Source organism: Brassica napus, chromosome C5 (genome assembly GCF_020379485.1).
Source record: "Brassica napus cultivar Da-Ae chromosome C5, Da-Ae, whole genome shotgun sequence".
NCBI classification, from domain to species: domain Eukaryota; kingdom Viridiplantae; phylum Streptophyta; class Magnoliopsida; order Brassicales; family Brassicaceae; genus Brassica; species Brassica napus.
The window spans coordinates 39,135,523-39,154,121 of record NC_063448.1 but is presented as its reverse complement, the minus strand read 5'-3'; the positions used below and the strand labels follow the sequence as shown (position 1 = coordinate 39,154,121).

General features: G+C 34.2%; 1 protein-coding gene and 1 long non-coding RNA gene across 4 annotated transcripts; one reads left to right on the top strand and one right to left on the bottom strand.

Annotated features, from left to right (window-relative positions):
- Positions 1-2,616: 2,616 nt before the first annotated feature.
- LOC106388248 lies at positions 2,617-4,859 on the bottom strand. Of its 3 annotated transcripts, XR_002655039.2 has the most exons (4): positions 4,619-4,859; positions 4,107-4,490; positions 3,798-3,902; positions 2,617-3,485 (listed from the first exon to the last, which is right to left on the bottom strand). It is a non-coding gene; the product is annotated as an uncharacterized LOC106388248 (long non-coding RNA). The 3 variants fall into 3 exon arrangements; XR_002655038.2 differs by lacking the exon at positions 4,619-4,859 and having other exon boundaries at positions 4,107-4,607; XR_002655040.2 differs by lacking the exon at positions 4,619-4,859 and having other exon boundaries at positions 3,798-3,853; positions 4,107-4,607.
- A 1,817-nt stretch (positions 4,860-6,676) lies between these two features.
- LOC106388246 (linoleate 9S-lipoxygenase 5) lies at positions 6,677-12,108 on the top strand. The gene is made up of 9 exons (XM_013828273.3): positions 6,677-7,075; positions 7,192-7,490; positions 8,889-9,132; positions 9,221-9,559; positions 9,668-9,753; positions 9,865-9,972; positions 10,058-10,362; positions 10,459-10,722; positions 11,111-12,108. Exons 1-9 carry the CDS (start codon positions 6,826-6,828, stop codon positions 11,877-11,879), a joined length of 2,664 nt encoding a protein of 887 aa, XP_013683727.1. The 5' UTR covers positions 6,677-6,825; the 3' UTR covers positions 11,880-12,108.
- Positions 12,109-18,599: the final 6,491 nt, after the last annotated feature.

The following is an 18,599-nucleotide window of genomic DNA, read 5'->3' as shown; positions in this document are numbered from 1 at the left end:
AATTTTAAACTTTATGAATGTTTTTTTCCTATTTCGGTTTTTATGAATTTAAATTTTATAATATTATTAGTTTTAAATTTCTGATTTTTTAAATTTATTAATATCGAAAAATATATAAAAATGCAAAATTATTTTTTTTTTTTAAAATGGGTATATACCGACGGACAGTGGTCGTCGGAATATACCGACGGACATATATCCGTCGGAATTTACCGACGAACCCCATTTCCGTCGGAATATACCGACGAACGAGGTTCGTCGGTATATTCCGACGACCGTTGTCCGTCGGTAAATTCTGACGCCTAAAGTTTGTCGGAATACACCGAGGAACACTCTACGTCGGAATTGTCCGAGAAACGTTCTCCGTCGGTACGTAGTTTTTCCGATGAACTCTGGTCTCGTGTATCCGCATCGTAATATCGTCGGAAGTTCGTCAGAATGACGTTTCTCGGTATTCGTCAGAAAGTCGTCGGAAATTCTGACGAAATTCCGACGAATTTTTTTTGTTCCGACGAAACGATACCGACGGACGGGTTCGTCGGAAATTCGTCGGAATCAGTCTATTCCGACGAATTTCCGACGATTTCCGCCATCAGAATCTCCCTGTTTTCTTGTAGTGTATGAGTTTAGTTTTATTTGGTCATGCTTTACAGATTACAACTGGGTTTATTGTTACATGCATCTTGATTAGTGAATTATTAGAAAAACAAAACAAACGTGAACGTATAAGCAAAAGAAACAAATAACTAATGGTCTATACCTATTTTAATTGGTTCAAAAGAATATTTCGTATACGTATATCCACACATATCAAATATACTAGATAATGTGAAAGTAATTATGGATGAGAATCCTTTGAAACTAAAGTATAAGGGTAGTTCATAGCTTGATTCACGATGGCTACAAGTAGGATAGTCAGCTATTCATGTGCCAATATATTTCCATAACTCTACTAGGGTCGGCCCGCCCTACGGGCGGGATGTACTTTAGTTGTGATCTAGGTTATTAAGTTTGTACGATTTTTTGGTTTGTGTTTCAGATTTGCATTTGCAAAAGATGTATATGATAATAATTTTTGTTTTTTGGAAATTTTTATGTGAAGAGGAATTATACGTGGTAAGATATATTTTACTTTAATACGTTTCTTTTAGTATAAGTTATTTAATTTTCTACTTTTTTTATTGTCGGGTTTTTACATACAGTAAAACCTCTATAAATTAATAATGTTAGGACTTTGAAATTTTATTGATTTATAGATATATCAATTTAAAAAAGTTTCTTTATTTAAATTTCTTATTTTAAGATATATTTATTCTAAGATAAGAAAAATATTTGATTTTAGTGAATAGACATTAATTGTTATTTTTTAAATTTTGAAATTTATATTAATTTTATTATATTATTTGGTGCATATAATATATATTGAATAGAACTTAAATGTGTTTTAGATATAATATTACTAAATCTCATCAAAAATATATTAGGTGTTAAGAAACTATAAAGATAATTCTATTGTGAATATAAAACAAACAATATAATAATAAGTTTTTACTTATATAAAATATATATACATATAAATTAATATTAATTTATAATTTTAATGGGACCATACATTTACATAGAATTTTATAAAAAAAATATTATCTTATTATTTTATCGATTTGTGTCAAATTTTAAACCGGTCCAATTTGGGACCGAAAAAATTTATTAATTTATAGAGATTATTATCGAGTATTAATTTATAGAGGTTATATTGTAGTTTCTTTCAGTGAACTATCGCAAATATATATTTTTATTTTCATTTATGGTTGAGATTTTTATTTTAGTATTTTAGTTTTCATATTTATTTGAATATAAACCTTACATTTTATGTTCACAGTATTTACAAAGCATAAACTTATTTTACCATTAAATCTAATTTAATGGATATTTTGTATATGTTTAATTTATTCTCAATTTGTGAAACATTAATTCACTATTTTTCTATAAAGAATTTCACTACTGTTTCATTATTATTGTTTTTGTGAGTACCTACTTATTTCACTTATAAATTCATGAAAATGTAATATTTTATTTTACTTTTGATATTATTTTTACTTTGATTTTGAAAGTAAGTCGAATGTAATTTTTAAAACCCTAATCGAATGGATTTAACACAAATCATTATTTATGTTATATTTATTTCTTGAATTTAGTTGTATGTTATTTTATTAATTTTTATTTAAAATGATAATTATATGATCCTAAAAAGGTATTTGCTAATTCATTATAACACATGTTATATGTATCCCTGATTCAACTCTGATTTTATAGGCGTTTCCTGAGTCAGCCGTTCAGTTTTTCTTCTTCCACCACTCACATGCTAGCTGTGAAAAAAATGTTTCACTATCTTGTTTTCGAGCAGTGTGTGTCAGAGTTTTTAAAATAATGCGACTTTTTGCAGTTGGCACTGATGTATTATAATTTGCTTTCCTGATTACAGATGCAACTAAATTGACCAGACTGGAATGTGATTGATGCTGCAAAGTGAAAATTTATATGAGCCGAGTAATATTTTAACTTTATATGAGCCTGAGTAATATTCTACATTTTCTCAGAATAATTACGTTGTTGTAATGATAGCAAATAAAAAATCGACCATAGATTGATTTTGGACACCTTCCACCAAATAAAAAAGTAAACACTACAACAATTAAAGATACATTCCGATGAAAAAAATAAAGATACATTCCACCAAAAGGCAAATCACAAAAATGATCATGAGACTTACAAACTTAGTAATAACATATATAAGATGACCGAAACAAAAAAAAAATTCCACAAAATAAACTAATACTAAAAAGCCTAAATTATAATGCCAAGACATACCTTTTATAGTCTTTCATCTTGGTGATTCACAAAGAAAATTCTTAAGTAATACACAAATGTAGATCCCATAACTTCATTATCATCATCATTGTCATAACGTATGCTTTTTTATATCAGCCTTAGCTTTGTTTCTACTTTCTTCTTATCCTGCCATTTGAAGTATCTATGTGTGTTTGATATAAGAAAGTTCACATCCATGTAAAGTAAGCTAAAGATTCCTCACTTATTCACAAACAGTTTGGCTCTGTTTTATTTGTTTCATCAGAGTGTTGATTGAAACATGAACTATTTTCCAGCGGAGACAACTTCCAACAGTAACAAAGCATTAGGAAAAATATCCAAGAACTGAAACGTAAACTAAATCAAAAAGAAAAAATAATATTCATTACCTTGACAAAGTACGTTTGAGAAGTAGACAGCCTCTTGCAAGACATTCTCTGCTAATTACCAAGAAATTATCCTAGCTACTGTGACAACTACTGGAGCTTCCATTGCTACCATTACTAATGTTGTTGCAGCCTTCAGAAGTAGTGAGTTCTTAATCCCTGTAGACACTGATGCAATGTTCCAAACTTCTTTCATAGCCCTCACTTTCAATGTCGCCACTCCTCTAAACACTGCACCAAATACCCAAACATTAACTTAGATCTTCATAAAGCTCCAATTTTGAGCTATAAACTGTTCTTACATATTCTACATCAAAATGAGAACTTTAGCAATGTCGATTACATTGTCAGTATTAAGCATGTCTCACATCAAATCAAAAGACTTGAATTTCTTCATCAAAGTTATAGCTTCTAGTGACCATAATTCTCAAGGAATGAAGCCTTCCCTTTTTTGTAGGTGTAGATACATAATATGTCACAGGAAAACTTTATTACAGACTCTGTAATTGATTGGATTCTTAATTGATTAGAAATACAAATTACCTGGAAAAATGTTCAAACAGATAGAAGTGGCTTCTCTCCAACTCAACTTTTTGTTGCTTCACCAAAAGTTTGAACACAAACAATTATCATCCTCAGAAAAGCGAGCTAGTCAAAAATAGAAAACAATTTGGAAATCAAGAAATTGTCTTTATGCACAGAACTGAGTGGGATCTTTTTCACGTTCAAAAAACAGGTTAATCACCATTAGAACTTCAATAAATGAAAACAGAAGAGCAAAGTTCCAAAAAACCTTCGAGAAAAATAACAAAAGTAATGAGCTTGGATGATTCTCAAGAAATGAGGCCTTACCTTTTTTATAGGTGTAGTAGATACACGGCTTGGAAGATGATTGTAAGGGGAATAATGGTGATCTATTTATACTCGCAGGTACGCCAACTCTGAACCAGAGCAAGCATGACAAAGAAAATGTCTACTGAAACACTCCTGTAAAGCTATTGTTATGATCGCCACCACTCTCGTAATTGACGCTGCTGCTTTCTCCCTCTGTGTCGTCACTACCGTTAGTCTTGGTCCCGCTTGCTCTACTACTCTCCATATCAGCTTCAGGGGATTTTAAGGCATCAATGTTTTCAAGATTCATATACGCCGAGAAGAGATCATCCATGGCTTCTCCCTCTCCTGATTCCTTCTTGACGAAAGGAGTAGTGGTCTTTGACCAATCAGCAGATTCCCCTTCAGGAAGATAAGCAGAATCTAATTAATAAAGGATTAAACATGAAGAAGATATAACTGGAAGCGTTTCAATGTTACAGATGAAGATCAGAAAGTCACAGGAGGAAGAAGAAAAAAGAGAGACGTACCGTAAAATCCTTTCTGCGTGTAAACACACAATTAGGGTTCAATCTGTTGGGCTATTGGGCTGTCTCGAAAACCACAGCGACCAGAGATAAACGAAAAAGCCCAAAACCACATGAGAGTTAATGAAACGGTGCGGATTCGAAAAAGGACAGGTGTCACGACGATAGAAGGCTAATTAGTGACGTGCTGTCCTTGTTGGCAGCACAGGAGTGAAGCATACATCTTTATATATATATAGATATTGTTAGCAAATGGTGCCATTGTCAACGGTATAAGAATATGAAAAAATCTAAATATATGCACACTCTCATATATAACTATTTCATTTGAATCAGATGATCCCTCATCGTGATCCCCAGATGATCTTTCATCGTGATCCCCAGATAATGATATTCAACCAAGACGTGGTTTATAAGTTTATAACTTTATAATAATATTATGCCCTTTTTCAAAAAAAAAACTTTATAATAATATTATTATTGTGTCACTTTTTTCTTCGGTCCAAGCCCGAGGCCTCCTTGGTTTAAAATAACAGTGAGCAAGGCTTGATTCATGATTTTATTGACTGAGTAACTAAGCTGAAAACCACCACAGTACAATGCTCCCATTCCTTACAACCCTTGTTCAAAGTCCTTGAAATGTATGTTATTGATTTAAAGTAGCGGGTATATTTTTTGTTTTACATTTTTTAGAAATTTAATTTTTATATTTGTGTGTATTTTAGTCATATTTATGTCTTTTGTATAATATTTCTTTTAAATAATTAATAAATTTTTTTAATAATTGTATTAAAATAGTTGGACCACACCTATATCAATAGGTCAAAAGATTTAAAAGCAATAATAATATTTTTAGCCGACAAAAGAGTCAAATGAGCTCAATATTTTTACAAATTAAACAATATCTTTTTCTTTTTCATAATATTTTTTAAGAAAATAATTCTATTTTAAAATTATAACCAAATCGTAAGAGAAGATTTGGGTGGCTATTTCATTATCTGCCAGGCTCTCTCCCAAATATAAAAGTTTTTCATCACGTCGAGTTTTGAAGAAAGTAGGTAAACAAGTCAATATGAACAAAGAAAATACTTTTGTAAAGGCCTTGACTTAGAGAAAAGGACATCCAACCTTCACAGGTAAGTCATAAGTGGTAATACTTAATAGGATTATTTTCCTCTATTATAGAAAAGGTGTGCTGATATTAAGGAGAGGAAATTGCGATGTTATTTCGCCCTAGAGGATCATGATGTTCTAAATTATGTATGATACTTATATGTGTATACATGCATTCAAAAATTGATTCCAACATCATTAGTTATATACAATATATACGCGTGTTTCTCATTTGTAATTATTGTATCTTACTATCTTGTTATCTTACTAAATTAGAGTAAAGGGAAAAGCCATGTCAATTCTAAAATATTTGGAGTTTAATATAAAACAAAATTCGCAACCGTATATACATGAAAACTAAAAATGGCTAAGACTTCAAATGTTTTTAAAATAATTATTTCTAAAAAACTAATTATTATTTATAAACTTTGTATTTTACGTACATATAATTTTTTGTTTATATTTATTCTTTACAATAATAAAAATAGACTTTAAACAAATTTGATTTCAATTAATTACTATATCCATTTTTTAAAAATTGATGTTTTTGAAATTTTATGTTATTTAAAACTAGATGAAGTTTATTTTAATACAAATTCATAAATTTTATGTTTTATAATCATGTAATCTTTTGTTTTATTATTGGTCAAAATATGTATAGATCAAGAACTAATGATATTTTTGTTTAAAATGGTAAAAATAAATGTTCTTAAGTTATGTGTTTAATTCTAAAAGTTATAATAAAAATGGAAAGAATATTAATTTAAACAAAAGTATATTCACACGAAATCTACAGTTAATTTAAAGCTATGTTTTATCTCAAAAAACGAAACACTGACGTTGCCAATATTATTGCTTGTAATTGTTTTATTCTGAAACTAATACTGCTTGTTATTTAGATCTAGTATAAATACAAATATGATATTCGCATCAGATTTGTGTTATATATATACTCTTATAAATATATGCGTAAGAGATGAAAAAGAACATTCTATAATCACACATCTCTCTCTTCATTCTCCAAGCATAGAATTTATCTCTCTCTCTCTCCCTTTTCTTCATTCTCACTCAGAGAAAATTCTGCAATATATAACGCCATGATCCACACTGACATCGCAGAGATCTTATGCGTGAAGCCCAAGACGAAAAAAAGGACAAAGACGATGGAGGAAGACGTCAAGAAGAAGAAGACCAAGAAGACGATGAAGATACAAGGAGAAGTTGTTGTCATGAAGAAGAACCTTCTCGACTTCAAAGACGCCATGGCTTCTTTTCTCGATCGAGTTCATGAGCTTCTTGGTCGTCGCGTATCTCTCCAGCTCGTCAGCTCTCTCCAACCCGACCCTGGTATTTCATCAGATCCACCTCGTTCTACTAAAGTCTGCATCTTTCACTAAAGAAACAGAGGATACTCTGTTTTATTTTAAAGATAGTAATGTTTTTTGTGTTATAATATAAATCAGCCAATGAGAAGAGAGGAAGACTTGGAAAAGCAGCACATCTGGAAAAATGGGTGACAAAAATAAAAACGTCTGTAACCGCGGAGGAAACTGCGTTTGCGGTGACGTTTGATTGGGACGAGTCAATGGGACCACCGGCTGCGTTTGTGATCAAGAACCACCACCATAGCCAATTCTACCTTAAATCCCTCACTCTCCGCAATTTCCCTGGCGGTGAAGGTGGTCCGATACACTTCGTTTGCAATTCTTGGATCTATCCAAGCCATCGGTACCGCTCTGACCGCGTTTTCTTCTCTAACAAGGTAAACGCTATTAACGAATGGAGATTAGTAGTAGTTATAATTTTTTTACTTGTACACAGAAGATTGATGTTTTAGTTTTAGTTAATGTATTTTATTTAAAACTAAAACATAAATTAAAACCTAAAAATATGAGTGGTAAAACTTTATTAGAAAGCAAATAAAAATAACAAAAACTAATAAATAAAATATGTATTAAATTTTTATTAATAGGTGTGTAAATCTTAAGCATCAATTTTTTAAAAAATTAGAGGGGGTATGTAACGCACCAATTTGACCGAGATACTATTTTTTTAATATCCTACTTGGCATTTTATGTAATGCTTTATAACTAATCTGGATTGATCTGATTGTCCATGTGCATAAAAGTTGTCAAAAGTAATCTTTGACCCCAGGTCATTCTTAATCTTTCACTTTTGAGATTGTAGTTTGTTTTGGTTTTGTTATTGTCTGGATAGGCAGAGGGGAGTAAGTAATAGAGAAAAAGACAAAAATAGCACTAAATCAAGTTTATGTTCCCAAACTAGCATTCAAGGTCAAAAGTCACAAAAATAGTACTTAATGTTTTATCAAAAGTCACAAACTTAGGGTTTAGAGTTAAAGGGTGGGGTTTAGGATTTATGGTTTAGGGTTTAGGATTTAGGGTTTAGAGTTTAGGGTTTAGGGTTTAGATTTTAGGGTTTAAGGTTTAAGGTTTAGGGTTTAGGGTTTAGGGTTTAGATTTTAGGGTTTAGGGTTTAGAGTTTAGGGTTTAGGGTTTATGGTTTAGGGTTTAGGGTTTAGAGTTGAGAAATGAGGTTTTGGTGATAAGATTTCAAATTTGGAAAAATAAAAAAATTAAAATTTTCAAAGGATAAACTTAGAAAGGTGCTATTTTGGTCATTTTAGTTTTTGAGTGCTATTTTTGTGATATAAACTTAGAAAAGTGCTATTTTGGAGATTTGCCCTAAGTAATACTTTCATTTATTAATGGGTACTGATTAATGGTTACTATATAGTACAGGAAACATATTCGTAATCCACATGACATGATCTTTATAAATGTTTATTATAGAGGATTGGAATATTCGTGTGCGTGTTTAACACATCGTACCAAAGAATAAAACCGGACCTTGCTGTCTTCTCTTTACACAAGTCGCATTCCCTTTATTACGATTATTTTTATAATTTAGAGAATCATTCTATAACTTGATAGGGACAACTATTAAAAGTTAGATTTATCATTATTAATTTTTACAACAACGTTAATTTATTAAACTAGGCATTAGGTTGGACCACCTAACAGTCAAATTCAAAAAGCATAATGCATTAAACATCCTTTAGTACCTAACCCAAATTTCAACAAACGATATTATCTACTCATTTTCAATTCTTTTTTTTTCTTTTACATAAACACAAAAGGCATATCTTCCAAATGAAACACCAGAGCTACTCAAAGAGCTAAGAAAGGAAGAGCTAAAGAATCTAAGAGACAACGAGAAAGGAGGAGAACTCAAAGAATGGGACAGAGTTTACGACTACGCTTATTACAACGACTTAGGTGCACCCGACAAAGGTTCTGACTCAGCCCGTCCGGTTCTCGGCGGTTCACCTGACTTTCCTTATCCTCGCCGCGGCAAAACCGGTCGTAAACCCACCAAATCCGGTTAGTAACCTCAACATTTAAAAACCATCACATATATTGCAAAACTCAATGGGTTACTTGATATACACGTCACCGTTTTTTTTATCAGACTCTAAGTCCGAGAGTAGGCTGGCATTACTAAACCTGAACATCTACGTGCCGAGGGACGAGCGGTTTAGCCATGTTAAGTTCTCTGATTTCCTCGCGTACGCACTCAAATCGGTGACTCAAGTGCTAGTCCCTGAAATAGCCTCAGTTTGCGACAAGACCATCAACGAGTTTGACTCGTTCGAAGACGTTTTCCACCTCTATGACGGTAGTATTAAACTCGCCAATGGTCACACCATATCTAAGCTACGTGATGTTATCCCATGGGAGATGTTTCGTGAGCTTGTTCGCAATGATGGTGAACGGTTCTTGAAGTTTCCTTTGCCTGACGTCCTCAAAGGTAAACCTAAATATATAGTATATTATTAAATAAAGATGCAACTAGAGATTGGATTCAGAGCAAAATTTGTATATAGATTTTGACTAAGTGATACGTTTGTTATTACAGAAAGTAGATCGGCTTGGAGGACTGATGAAGAGTTTGCGAGAGAAATGTTGGCTGGACTCAATCCAGTGGTTATAAGTCGTCTCCAGGTATAACATTCATCAAATCATTCAATTTTTGCTTTCAATTGTATAAAATGGTCGAAGTTATATATTTTATATGATTAGTCATAATGTGATTATACAAAAACAAATTTGCAGGAGTTTCCTCCAAAGAGCAATTTAGACTCTACAAGGTATGGAAACCAACACAGTTCCATACGAGAAGAGCACATAAAACCACACATGAACGGTCTCAGTGTCCAAGAAGTAAGTATAATATACAAATCCTTGCTTAGCAAGTAACAGTTTCTTTATCATATCGTAACTTTTGTTTTTTTGTTATATAAAAAAGGCTTTGGGACAGAACAAGCTATACATATTAGATCATCATGATGCATTGATGCCATACTTGACACGGATAAACTCGACAAACACTAAAACTTATGCGACCCGAACGCTTCTGTTGCTTCAAGAGGACGGAACACTGAAGCCTCTAGCCATAGAGCTGAGTCTTCCTCACGCACAAGGTGAATCACACGGAGCGGTGAGCAAGATTTTCACACCAGCAGAGAAAGGCGTGGAGGGATCGGTTTGGCAGCTTGCTAAGGCTTACGCCGCGGTTAATGATTCCGGTTATCACCAGCTTATAAGCCACTGGTAAGAAGAAAAGAAAAAGACGTTGTTAAAACAATTAGTGTTTGGTTTAATTAGGTAGGACCTAAACATAACCGGTTATTTTCATGTCTTTTTCAGGTTGAAGACGCATGCAGTGATTGAACCGTTCATAATCGCGTCGAATAGGCAACTAAGTGTGATCCATCCGATCTTCAAACTTCTTCATCCTCATTTCCGTGACACGATGAACATCAACGCATTGGCACGACATGTCCTTATAAACTCTGATGGAGTTTTGGAGAGAACGGTGTTCCCTGGTCGTTACGCAATGGAAATGTCTTCTTCAATTTACAAGAATTGGGTTTTCACTGATCAGGCTCTTCCCAAAGATCTCCTCAAGCGGTATGCATATCAAGTCTTTTTCTTTAGAAAATACCCCTATAAATAGCATTAAAACACCTTATTGTTCCAAAATTAACACACAAATAATAAAATATAAATAGCATTAGTTACAAGTTAAAGATACATTTTTATTTTATATTTAGAATAGGTTTAGTGATTATAGTGTTTAGTATTTAAAGGATGGGATTAGAGAATAGGATTTTGAGTACTTTAATCATTTTTATCTTTTAATTAGTGTTAATTTAGTCACTTTTCCCAATTTCAGCTAATTTTTATCGTAATGTTTTTTGTGCTATCTAAGTCATTTTCCCCTTTTCTTTATGTCGACGCACAAGTAACCTTTAAATTTCTTGTGTAACAAGTAACATTAAATCCCCTGTTTTCACAGTGGAGTTGCCGTTGAAAATCCAAGCAGTGAGAACGGGATTGAGCTTCTGATTGAGGACTACCCGTTTGCAGTCGATGGTTTAGAGATATGGTCAGCGATTAAGACGTGGGTGAGAGAGTACTGCACAATTTACTACAAGAATGACAAAGCTGTGCAAAACGATACCGAGATCCAAGAATGGTGGAACGAGCTTCGAACCAAAGGTCACGGCGATTTACAACAAGAGTCATGGTGGCCGTCGATGCAAACCTGCGACGACCTCATCGAAGCCTGCACCATCATCATCTGGGTCGCCTCTGCTCTCCACGCAGCAGTTAACTTCGGGCAATACCCTTACGCTGGCTTTCTCCCAAACCGGCCTACCGTCAGCCGTCGGTTCATGCCGGAACCGGGTACGGAAGAGTACACAGAACTGGAGGAAAACGAGGAGGTGGCGTTTTTAAAGACGATCACGCCGCAGTTACAAACTCTGCTTGGTATCTCCATCATAGAGATTTTGTCTATGCATTCAACGGACGAGATTTACTTAGGGCAGAGAGACTCACCGAACTGGACGGCAGATGAGGAGCCTTTAGAGGCGTTCAAGCGGTTTGGAAAGAGTTTGGAATTGATAGAGAACAATATTATACGAAGAAACAATGATAAGAAGTTCAAGAACCGGACCGGTCCGGTTAACATACCATACACTCTCTTGTACCCGGATACTACGGACTACACGAGAGAGGGTGGACTTACTGGTAAAGGGATTCCAAACAGTGTTTCTATTTAGAGATTAATACTCTTTCTTTATTTTTATTTTCTTAATTTACAATTATGTGTTTGGATTTGCGTCGTTTGTAGACTAATTAATGTTACTATCCATTGTTCATTGTTCATATGTCATTTACCAATCACCTGGTAGCTCAAGGTGATTATATTTCTATTGGTTTTGTGTGCTTGTGGTAATGTACTAATTGGTATGTGGGATTCGTATTTAATATAACAACTTTATAATGTCAGGGTACAAAGTGTAATATACGTTTTTATACAAAAAGGTTTATGTAGTATCATCAAGGAATAAAATCTCACAAGATAAGATATTAAAGCTAAAATCAAAGAATCTATACTAAAGTTCGATAAAGTTTTTTATTTTCGAGGAAAGAACATCAAATGAAGAGGACCATTCTAAGGCACACGTACGAAAAAAAAAAGTAGTTTTTGGTAATCATTTTTAATCGCATTTTGTTTCCAATGATTTTATCGCGTTTGAAATCTGACATGACAACTGTACAATTCAACAATAACAATTATAGACCAAAAGCTGGGTTTGTTTAACGGCCCAAGAAACAAAACCCCTAGAGCATCTCCAATATGTACAACTCCGTCTTTTCCTCCAAAATAGAGTAAAAGTGAAAATAAAGTAAAATTGCTTTAACCCTATTCTATTTCCCACTCCATAATAGAGTGATGAACAAACAAAAAATAGATTATTGTTATGAACCAGATTGTAGATGACTCATAACAAAGAGATTATGATTTATAATCTTTCCATTTATCTATAACGGTGTAATCTCCTATATAAGGAATCTCTATGTTATTAATAAATATAGACTTTTCCATTACTTTTACAACACGTTATCAGCACGAAACTCTAAATCCCTAAGCTAATACTCTATATTATTGCCTAATACGCGAGCTGGAATGGATCGAGTCGCTTCTATCGGGTCGCGGACGTCTTTTGTTGCTTGATCGGGAACGCCTTGATCGACGAACCCTAAACCCCGATCGCGTCTCTTGTTCCCGCATCTGTTCCAGCTCGCGTCCCCGATCAGCTTCAGCCCAAGGCGTTCCTGAACCTAGCTCAGACGTTCGCGACCCGAGAGCAGCTCCAGCACGCGACCTCTTCCTTGTTCGCGACAGCATCAGACAGCTCGCGTCCGACGATCAAGGCGTTCCCGATCAAGCAACAAAAGACGTCCGCGACCCGATAGAAGCGACTCGATCCATTCCAGCTCGCGTCCCGTTCGTGTCCAGCTCGCGGCTCAACTCCTTTGGTGGTCCGATTCAACAATCATCTAAGGTTAAAAGGTAATTCAAAACCTAAGAACCCATAATCGAACATGGATTAATTGATAAAGAATGAAACCCTAAAACCCTAATCTTTATGAATCAAAACCATAGGGTAATAGATCAAAAATCCTAATTGAGTAAATCGAAGCTCTAAAAGTTCGATACCCCAAACCCTAAATCATGTTCCTACATGATTAAAACCCCAAATCGATTTTTACAAGTTAAAATCCTATAAACCCTAACCCTATATCTATAAACCCTAAATAATATAAGTATCATAATTAATTATACTATAATTATCAAATCACATATTAAAACCCTAATCGAATATTTTGAAATCAAAACGGTTTTCGGTTTTGATCATTGAGGTTTTAAATCTGATTGAATCTGATGCTATGTTGCTAGAATTGTTTGACCGTTAAATTGATAGATTTATTTTCTCATCCTGCTTGGTTAATTGTTCATCTGATTTAAAATTGTTTAAACCGACCAGCCTGTTAAAACATTGAATGAATCTGATAGGTTGCTAGCTTGTTTTGCTTATATAATCCGATAGGTTGATAGATTGATTGATGTTTACTTGTTTAAAATCCGAATGATCTGATTGCATAATTCTTGAGGTTTAATATCATCTGCTAGGATTGATAGTTTTGTAATTTGATCTGTTTTAAATAGAAAGCCTAAATAATCTGTATGATAGGTTATATTGATCTGATTTGGATGTCTTTGAGAATTGAGAATCCGTATGCTAGGTTGATAGATTCATGATAAAATCTAATGTCTTGAGGTTTAAGATTGTATGCTAAGTTCGATTTTATTGATTGATCTGATTTGAAATCATGAAACCCTAATTCTAGTCCTAACCTTAATCCACATATCTGAAACTTGAAACCTTAAATTCATTATGCTTATGAGTTCTATTAAATTGATTGATCTGATTATATGTTTTTGAAGTTTGATAAATTCGGATACTAGATAGATTATTTACACACGGTTTATGCTAAATACCAATCAGCCTTGAAACTGATTCATTGAAATTCATGCTTGAAATCTATATTCTAGTATTGCTAAAATCAGCCTTGAAACTGATTGAATGATTAATAAATCTTTTTACTAGTCTTGCTAAAATCCATTGATTGTTAAACCCTAATTGCATGATTAATTGAATCTGTTTTTGCTAGTCTTGATAAACCATAATATTATGAGCACATAGAAATAGTATTGCTGAGACTTGCTAGAAATTGACTGATTGATTAAATGCCTTTAAGATTGATAGTTTCATTGTCCTCACAAGATTGAAATCCGAATTGAGTGATATATGATTTGAGATGTCAAAAATCAACCTGGATTTTGCTGCCCTAAATCTCTCTGGAGATAATTATTCACGGTGGGCATTGGATACAAAGATCATCCTAAAGTCAAAAAGACTTGGTGAATGTATCATAGAAAGCAATAATGCCAATGAAAAAGAATTATACAGGGCAATATTAATTATTAGCCATCATCTTATTAAGAGTCTCAAAGATCAGTATCTGACTATAGAGAATCCTCTAGACCTTTGGACAGAGTTAAAAATCGAGATATGATCACCAAAGAACGGTGTTATTACCAAAGACCCTATTTGATTGGAGGAATCCCAGAATCCAGGACTATAAGTCCATGGATGAGTCTATTACTAGCTCGGAAAAAATAATGGATTACTGATAAAAAATAGTGAATTGAGACCTCCTGGATTAACCTCTTTACCTGATACCAATAAGGCCGCAGAAGAAAAAAGAAAAAAAAAGAAGGTAACCACGTCCAGAATGATAGACCACACGGTCATGGCCGTGGAGGGTGGAAAGAACGTGGCCATGGCCACTATAACACATTTGGCCGTGGGAATCACTATGGGAGAGGCCGTGGGTATCAACCCAATTTGAACCATGGTCAAGGCAGTGGCCGTGGTATATCCTTTAAACCACAAAGCTCGACCAAATCAGTGTGCCATAGATGTGGAATGGGGAACCATTGGGCTAAGATATGAAGGACTCCCAAACATTTTTGTGACCTCTATCAAAGAGAGTCTGAAAGGGAAGAATCCTGAAACCCACTTGGTCTATAAAGATGGTGAAAAAAATTTCGAACATGATCAAGATGATCTTATGGAATATGAGACTTATGATTGCCTAAAAGAATCAAGTTGATAATCTGATTTCGACATCAAACTTGTGTGATTGCTTTGCTTGTATGCTTTCTCTGATTTTTATCTCCTTGAATTTATTTCTATTACATTGTCTGCTTAGATTAAATGAATGAATGATTCTTCTATATGAGTACACTGAAAAATGCCAATATAAGTACTAAAACAGGTATCGCCAGTCTAAAATAAGACTATGGCTAGGCTAATATATTATTGCCTAAGGGTATGCATCTAGAAATCAGTGATGCCTTATATTCACCCGGCTCTAAGAGCAAGAGCAGCCTATTGAGTTTTAAATATATAAGAATGAATGGTTTCCATATTGAAACAATGGGAGAAGGAAACAAAGATTTCCTTCAGATATATGTATAAAATCGCCCAAGGCCATAATAAGTCCTAAAGACTATACCTGCATTCTATACTGACCTAGAGTATGCATAGATTAGTATGATAGAGGCTAAAAACCTTCGAAAATATACACTTTATGGCACGACCAGATTGGCCATCCTGGTCCAAACATGGTGCAAAAATTGATATTCAAAAGGCACACATTAAAAGATAAGAAGAGTTATCCCAAAGAATCTCACTTGTGTAGCATGTACACAAGGGAAACTCATTAGGCCATCACCAGTAAAACGGCTACGAGCCCCCTTTTCATAATAAAGACTATCAGTCTAGATAATACTGGTGAATACATGTCCCAAGCGTTTAAATTATTATGGTATGTCCATGGGGTAAATGTGGATAATTCTGTGATATATGTCCATACCAAGAACGGCTTGGCCGAAATCTTTTAAAACGCAAATAGCTAATTGATAGACCATAACTTATGAGGTCAAAACTCCCATTCACAGCTTGGGCCACACGAAATTTACATACACGTAAGTTAATACGCATCAGGCCATTTAGTGAGCATATATATCCCCTATCACAATTATTAACGGGTCAAGAGCCAGACATACCCCATCATAAAACATTTGGATGTGCTGTCTATGTACTAATTTCTCCACCACAGAGAAATAAGATGGGATCTCAAAAGGAGGATGAGGATATATGTTGGATATAATTCTTCCAAAATATTAAAGTACTTTGAGCCAACTGTGGGTGATTATATTTGAGGCCAGGTACACGGATTATTTTAAGACCAGGAGGAGAAAAATAATAAAGCTGGTAAAAGAATGGTAAAAGAAATAGAATGGAATCAACCATCAATGTCTTGGCAAGATCCTCGGACTAAAGAATGTGAAATAGACGTCCAAAGATTATACATTAAAAAAGCTAGCTAATCAAATGCCAGACACATTTGCTGACCCGAAAAAGAATGACTAAGTCATATATAAACCAACTTGTAAAGCACCAACGAATTTGATATCCAAGAAGAGACACAGTCAAGCTGTTACAGAGTCTAGACAACGTATGAAACGTGGTAGACCAATAGGTTCCAAAAGATAAGAATCATCGGAAACAAAAGAAAGGTGCAGGGAATGATAATCAAAATCCAAATCCGAGGTTACTAAGGAAACCATCCCAAACATGGAAATAAGGCCGGCCGGCTCTAAGGTACATGTACCAAACAATGTAGCTTGGGACGCCAAGCTGTAAAGTATTAAAGGTCCTGATAATAATAAATCTCAATCAATTATATCATGTCTGGAACATAATGGAACCAATAAGGAATGTCGACAGAAGATGATTTATTTGCATACAAGGTAGCACTTGAATTTATGAATATAAGCGAGGATCATGAACCCACGTCAATATAAGAGTGCGCACTCGTAGAACGGATTGGATTGAATGGAAACGTGGGGTTAAATAGTTTAAGGAAGAAAGATATATTTGGCCATATGATTAAGACGCCATATGATGTCAAAACCAGTAGATATAAATGGGTCTTGTGAGGAATAGAAATCGTGAGATATAAAGCTGATGTTGCACAAGGATTCTCACAAAGACCAGTAATAGATTATGAGGAGACATACTCCCATGTGGTGGATGCAACTACTTTTAGATTTCTCATAAGTCTGGCTACATAAGAGAGAAAATTAGACTTGCAGTAAGTTGATGTAGTGACTGCATATTTATATGGTCCACTGGATAATGAAAGTACTAGAGGGTATTGATCTAAAAGTACATCAAGTTCTCGAGAACAATATTGATAATCATCAAAGTATATGATCTGAATATCCTAGGAACCTCTGGATACAATTTCTCAAACAGTTGAATATCTCAAGAAAGATTTTGAGATGAAAGATCTTGGAAAACAAAGTTTTGTTTGGGATTACAGCTTGAGTACATTAACAATGAAATCCTAGTGCATCAAATAGTATATACAGAAAAGGGTACTCAAGAGATTTAATATGAACCAGTCTCACCCATTATCTAGTATATGGGCGTGAGATCACTTGTTTTGGACACTGATCCATTTAGTCCTGAGATGGACGATGCAGAAGTCTTGTTTTAGACACTGATCTGATTGGTCCATAAGAAGGACGATGAAGAAGCCTTTGATTTTGGTTTATTTTATACTAACCAGCCCAAAGAGGGGTTATTTGGTTTTGTTGATTTGTTTTCAGACAGGTTATGTTTTACACATGGTGGTACACGCATATCACAGCAACATCATTCAAGATTTCGTGTGTGTGTATTTGAGGTCGATGACTCAATATGTTCGATCAGATTGTGGCATGACCGATGGTAAAGAAGAACCAACTATCATGTTCGAGGACGAAGCATATTCTGCCCAAGATCTTCATCACCCACGGATTGCCGAAAATTGGAGAGGTCCAAGGGACCTTCAGTAATGTCCAAATCAGGGGGAGTAAAGTGTGTTGTACTCTTTTTCCTTCACCATGGTTTTGTCCCAATTGGGTTTCCTAGTAAAGTTTTAATGAGGCAACATTAAAGCACATTACAAGCTCTAAATGGTTATGACATCCAAGGGGGAGTGTTATGAACCAGATTGTGGATGGCTCATAACCAAGAGATTATGATTTGTAATTTTTCCATTTATCTATGACGGTGTAATCTCCTATATAAGAAACCTCTATGTTATGAATAAAGATAGACTTTTCCATTACTTTTATAACAATTACTCCATTTATGGAGTAAATTTCTTTATGGAGTAAGATATAGAGTTGGGTTGGAGCATTTCTTACTCCATATTCACTTTTACTCCATTTTAGAGGAAAAAATGGAGTAAGGATGGAGATGCCTTTAATCGGCATCCAAACGTATCATTAAGACAATCTCTAATCCACT

Bases quoted from the DNA above. Each gene is read 5' to 3' on its own strand.
- LOC106388246 (XM_013828273.3), top strand. From the start codon at position 6,826: ATGATCCACACTGACATCGCAGAGATCTTATGCGTGAAGCCCAAGACG. The intron at 9,754-9,864 runs GTATAACATTCA...ACAAATTTGCAG, and splicing joins TGGTTATAAGTCGTCTCCAG to GAGTTTCCTCCAAAGAGCAA. The intron at 10,723-11,110 runs GTATGCATATCA...CTGTTTTCACAG, and splicing joins CCCAAAGATCTCCTCAAGCG to TGGAGTTGCCGTTGAAAATC.